Raw genomic sequence first — 6,030 nt, 5'->3', positions numbered from 1 at the left:
AAAGAGACTTGTGGGTTGAGATAAGAACAATTTAATAACTGAACTACACTATAATTGAAAATAATAATAATGCTAATAGTAACATATACAAATATATAAATGAGTGATACACACTGCAACTGCCCACCACCCAATTCCAGCCCAATGATCCTGGAGCAGGAAGAGTCCCAAAACCACAATCCCAGAAATAAGAGACTGAGTGTCCAAGAGTGTGAAAGCTGACTGAGGCCACCCAGAGAAAGATGACCCAGAGAAGAGAGCGAGCACTTCTGGACAAATCTTCATTTATATATTGGGCATGACGTGCATGATCTGGAATAGACTATTGGCCAATTTGGGCCTCAATCCTAAACCTAAGGTCGAATCCTAGGCTGGTAATTGGGGCTGTGCTCCCTCCCAGCTTCTCCTGCACCTGCAAACACTGGCACAGCAGAGAAGCTGGAAAGTCCTGGACTGTCCTGGCAGCAACTATAAACACTATGTTATCAGCCTTCTTCTCAGCACAAATCCAAAACACAGCCTCATACTAGCTACTATGAAGAAAGTTAACTCTGTCCCAGCCAATACCATGACGGTGCCCAACCCAGGCACGTCTCTTGTAAGTAGAAAAGAAGCAGAGACACCAACAGAAAAAGGACTGCTGGGGGGACTATTAAACAGAACTGTGTGTACTCTTTTCTTGTGACATTGGGGTCTCTGGATACAGGAGAAATTAATTAACTTGTGCTGAGGTTTGCCAGAGGAGTGATTAATTAGATGATGTTTGTTGGGTGGGTGCCCCTAACCCACTGCTGCAGTGGCTAAGTCTGTAAATATTGAATCACTTTCATGGAGGGAAATGATTGAGAAACAGGAGGCATGGAATTGAGCCTTTGCTGTTCAGATCAAGTGGAGCAAGGGTTTGAATTTGGGTCTCCTTACATCCACATTGAATGCTCTTTCACCTGGCCCAGAGTTGTCTTGAATGGGAGAGGCAAAGCAACTCAGTATTACTAGCTTGAGGAAAACGATTGTAGTAAAAGGACGAATCTCATGTTACAGCCCTGGCTGAACATGAGCTACACAGGTCCCTTGCCTTTTGAAGATGGAGGCATGGGTGCGAAAGTCACGGCTGTGATGCTGTAGGCACCCTATGGACAAATAGGTTAATTGCTTCCGTGCAGAGCAGAGCATGGTTTACCTATGTATCAGAAGCTTGTACCCTCACTTACAATCTCAACGCCAGTCAAGAAGTAAAATCCTTTGTTCCTCTTTGCACAGAATGTGTTTGATTCTGAACTCTGATCTGTACTGATAAAGTTTTAAGAGAAAATTAAATTCCCTGACTTCCTTCTAGGAGTGAGATGAAGTGGCAGGTGGGAGTGGCTGGAGCATAAAGGAACAGGACTGCTAGAAGTAGAAAGGTAGAGATCTAAGATTTAAGAAAGGAAAGTTTGTACTGAAACATGAAAGCAGAAGCAGGGTTTTCTGAAAGATGTTTCTGACTGTCAAGACAGCTGTATCGGGGAGATCCTATTAAATCGCTCCAAATTCTCATTCTAAATGAGGCATTGGATTAGCACAATGATTGAAGAATCCGTTGGATAAATGTCCTCTAGATAGTGATGGTAGAACAGACTTCTGTTCTGCCAAAAAAAAAAACCCAAACCCACTGAAATAAAAACACTCTACAGACTTGCCAGCTTGGGTCATAAAAGATGTCTTTTTCCAGTCATTTTCTGTAATCTCTGGCTTAAAGACAGGTAGTGATTCAGGACCTCTGTAGACCTTGTATTAAGAGGCAATGTTTGTGTTCCCCTTTACAGGGAAGAGAATTATGCAGCCTCAGATCCTGGAGGTGAACTTTAATCCTGACTGTGATAGAGCCTGCAAATACCACCCTACCTTTTTTAATGATGTATTCAGCACCCTATTTCTGGATGAAACGGACAGCTGCCATGTGACGTGCATTGTCTAGCCACAGGAGGCTTGACTCTATTAATTTCCTTCCAAGATATGCTTAACAGCAAGATTTATATTTCAGTTCTATGAGCTGCTGATGCAACTATTTTCCTATAATGGTAACCCAGGAAAAAAATTCATATCCGAAGAATATGCATATACCATATACTGTATTGATAATCATTTTGTCTGCATTTTCCTTGTCTTGCTTAGTTCTATATATCATAAGTTTGTGTTGACCAAATGTCTTGTTTATTGAATATGGGGGACCTCAAAATAGGACAGTAACTGGATCAATTGAGTTGTTTTTCAGGTAGCCTGATTACTTGCTTGCTGGGAAACATTGCACAAGTTCCCCATGTCAGCATTAAAAATATAATTTACTGGATCATGTTGGAGTTTGTATGTCTCTTTCTTATCTATCCCTCTGTTATTCAAAGATCTAAAATGTTCTGTTGGGAAAATAATATGGTATTTCAGTGCAGTCAACTACTACGGTAATAAGATGAGGGAGTTAATGGCTCTTCCCATTTTTCTTATTTAAAAAAAGGCATACAAAACCTACAACATTTAGGAACCCTGTACTGCTGGCTGTCATCCTTAGCCTGCCCCTTGAAGAAACTAGATTTTTTTGAGAAAGGGTCAGGCAAGAAGTGAGAAGGATGCAATATCTAGAGCAGCACAGGAAAGCAGGACCACCCTGGAGCAGTGAAAGGGATCTGGGAAACTCTGCTAGAAGCCCAAGCAACTTTGGACTTCAAAATTTAGGCTTAATATATAAAAATTTGTCAGTGGGGTGCCAGTTTGAAATTAATCATTCCTCACCTCTCCTCCCTCTTCACATCAGGGTAACTGGATGAAACTTAGCAATTTTAGGCTGCATTTATGTTGCTTGGAATGTATGTACAAGTTGCAAAAATTCTCCTGTCCCTCATGAAGTATATAGTATGTGGGCAGTATTTTTTTAAGCTAGTTGCAGCAATCAGGATCTGCTTGAGAGCAAAGTACAGTTACAAAATTCTGTAAATGTTCTAAACCTCATTTCAAGCTTTGCAAATATGCAACGTTATCCCTCATGATCAGGAAGGGAGAGGAATATTTTAGGCTATTTCAGGCTGGCCTGCAGAAACCTACTTCTTTCCACTGACTGGAGAAATAAACCATCTGTGTCTTATGAAAATTCAGTCACTGCACAGGTGGGACAGAAGGGGGAGCTGGATTGCAGAGCCAGAAGTGGTGCTGACAGCCCTTATCAGTCTGCTCATGAGTCAGAACTTTTTTGGACTCCTTACTTAATGCAATTAAATAAATATGGTGAAGTGCTTAATGTAGATAGTGTGAGTACTTCTGAGGCAGGGAAGGTTCGTCTGTGAGATAGAATATAGTAACAGGTGCTTGAGACTGGACATAAGGGGACATGCAGTGCTGCTCAGCAGATGTATGTCACTTGTAGGAGAGCAAAGGGTACTTTCTGCCTTCAAAGTACCTGAAAACATGTAACAAAGTGCCTGTGGATCTACAGCAAAGGGGAAGGTTTTCCTCATCACAAAGGGAAAAGTGATGTCATGCTTAGCACACCAGAAGAATGACTTTTAAAAAGCAGTAAGATTGTGCAGTGGGACCACAAGTCTGTTGCTGTGCTCTTAGACAAAAGATGTTTTTATCTTATAGGAAGCAGCTGGTTGAACTAAGCATCCCAGGTCTTGCTATGTCAGCTACCCTAACCCTGAAGAAGAGAACCCTTTGCTTCTATTTCTAAGCAGCTAAAGTGACAAGGCGCAGGTAGGGGACACGAGTAGCTATGGTGTGTGTACTGCCCTGCTGGGCAGCAGACCCACCCACAGCCTGGCTGCTGGCTCCACTGTCAAAGTCTAGTGGTGAGCTGGCATCACGCTGAGGGTAGACGTGGAGTGTGTTAGTGCTGTCTGGCCAGTGCTGCTGGTGATGCCTCAAAGGCGTGTGCAGGGGGCTGCTCAATATTTGGGTCCTCTCAGTTTCTGTGTAAGTGCTCTGAATTTTCTGTTTTGTCTTGCCCATTGCAATGGTGAGGTGAAGAGATGAAAAGGCTCTCTTCGAGCCTGTAGCACTCTGTTGCATTCAGTATTTTTCTGCTCAAAACCATTTAAAAACAATTAAAATGGAGGAATAAAGCTATCAAATTTACATGTAGTTTAATGCATTTAGTTGATGCTAGATTGTACAATGCTTCAAAGTGGGAAGGCGCAAATTGTGGAAAAGATCTCATCTTAAACATTTCCAGAATACAATGACCAGAAGAGAAATATCTGGCAGCTGTAGTGGGACACATCATAGCACTAAAGCACTGTGTTTAGTGGTAAACATGAAAGATTCAGACACAATCATGCCTGTCACTGTTAGGAGCAGCTTTCTGAAAGCTGTGTTAATATATGGCTGGATTTCTTTCTCTGAAGGTAATGAAGTTGGAGTTCATGCTTATTTCTGGTAATAGTTAAAATGCTGTTGTCATATAAAATATAATGCTGTAATACAGAAAACTAGTACTTCTCAATCAACGTGATCTTTTAGTTTGCTATAAAACCCAGTCAGGCATATACCCTTTTGTGACTTGCCTAGTAAAGGCACTTTTGTTTTAAACACGAACTGCTTTGTCCACTTGTAATTAGGAAACTAATGGTATAAGTCGTTGAGCTAGAAATAAAATAAGGCCATAACTTTATTTAGAAAATTCTTGTGAAAAAAAAAAACTTTTTGGCTGAAAACTATTTATTCAGATTGTTTCTTGTTCCGGTTGTCCTTCCAGATACGGTAATTGAGTGCAGACGCCATGGTTAGCCAAGCTAAATAAGGAACCATCAAATAAGCTGCTGTTTTGTTGATGTTATACCAGGAAGCAGTTGTAGCTGTTGCTGCACCAGTTGTGAGTAGGAGAGTCACCAGCCCCTGAAACACAGGAAGGTGGTTAGTGTTGTTTTCACTTGTTGCATTTTCTTGACTAGATAGTCTTTGTGTGGCTCTCTCTACTTATCTCTGGCACTTTTTGTATCTCTCTGTGAGTTAATTCCTTCTCAGAAACCAGACAGCAAAAAAAGATGGGTTTCTGCTGAGTTATGAGTCAGTTTGACTCATAAAATGATAGAACAGCCACAAGAAAGAGCATTGTAGCTGGGAGCAGGAGCGGGAGAATAAAATCCCCCTCACACATACCCTCTTTTTTCTGGCAGTGGGAAGTGTTACATTGACTACAAACCCAGTGTGACTTTGAGCAAGTCACTTAGCTAAGTAAACTTATCCAGTCTTCTCATGTCATAGGGGCTGCCTGAAGAGATGCAGTGGATTCAATCAATGAATCGATGATAGATTGCAAAGTCTTCCAGTATTACAGCATTGCATGTGTATTTAGAGAACCAGGCAGATTTTTTTTTAATTTTTATTATTGATTTCTGTTTCTGAGGCAAGCTGTTTCTCTTCAGAGTGCAGAAAATTATTCTTGTCTAAAATTAGTGCTGATTACCTGAGTAATGTTATGATAAGCTTCTTATCATTGCTGTTTGGCAGAGATACCTAGGAATTTTAGTAAGGCATAAATGTTTATATTTTCTAGTCACACAAAGCTCTTATCAAAGGGTGGCAGAAATAGCTTCTTGAAATCTAAACATTTAAGGATATTGTACATATGTAAATTCTCTCAGGTGGCTGCTGGCATGCATTAAAGAGAATTTTAGAAAACTTCTGCAAGCCATATTTTGTAGTCAGGCTCATTTTCAGGGAGTAAAGATTATGACATGAAACTTTTGTCTTAGTACCTTGCAAATGACAGCAAGAAGCTTATGATTCCAGACATGGAAAAAACTGAGGTACTCAATAAGTGCTTTGCCTCAGTCTTCACTGGCGGTCAGGCTTCCCATGTCTGTCACAACCCTGAACCTCTAGGTGAGGGTGAGAGGTAACACTCTCCCACTGTAACAGCAGAACAAGTCCGAGACCGCCTCATGTCACTGAATGTATGTAAGTCTGTGGGGCCAGACGATATGTACCCCAGGGTTCTGGAAGAGCTGGCTGATGTGGTTGCCAAGCCACTCTCCATCATATTTGAAAAATTATGGCTGT

General features: G+C 41.2%; 1 protein-coding gene across 1 annotated transcript in view; it reads left to right on the top strand.

Moving 5' to 3' along the window:
* The window catches only part of TTLL12 (tubulin tyrosine ligase-like family, member 12), a 24,447-nt gene extending 22,121 nt beyond the window's left edge, over positions 1-2,326 (top strand). Inside the window, exon 13 of the mRNA XM_010076193.1 lies at positions 1,806-2,326. Within this exon, the coding sequence (XP_010074495.1) occupies positions 1,806-1,957 (152 nt within the window). The 3' untranslated portion in view covers positions 1,958-2,326. The remainder of the gene's footprint in view (positions 1-1,805) is intronic.
* The last annotated feature ends 3,704 nt before the right edge of the window (positions 2,327-6,030 follow it).

This window comes from Pterocles gutturalis, unplaced genomic scaffold (genome assembly GCF_000699245.1).
Source record: "Pterocles gutturalis isolate BGI_N339 unplaced genomic scaffold, ASM69924v1 scaffold44036, whole genome shotgun sequence".
Taxonomy (NCBI): domain Eukaryota; kingdom Metazoa; phylum Chordata; class Aves; order Pterocliformes; family Pteroclidae; genus Pterocles; species Pterocles gutturalis.
This window is presented reverse-complemented; position numbering and strand designations above follow the sequence as displayed.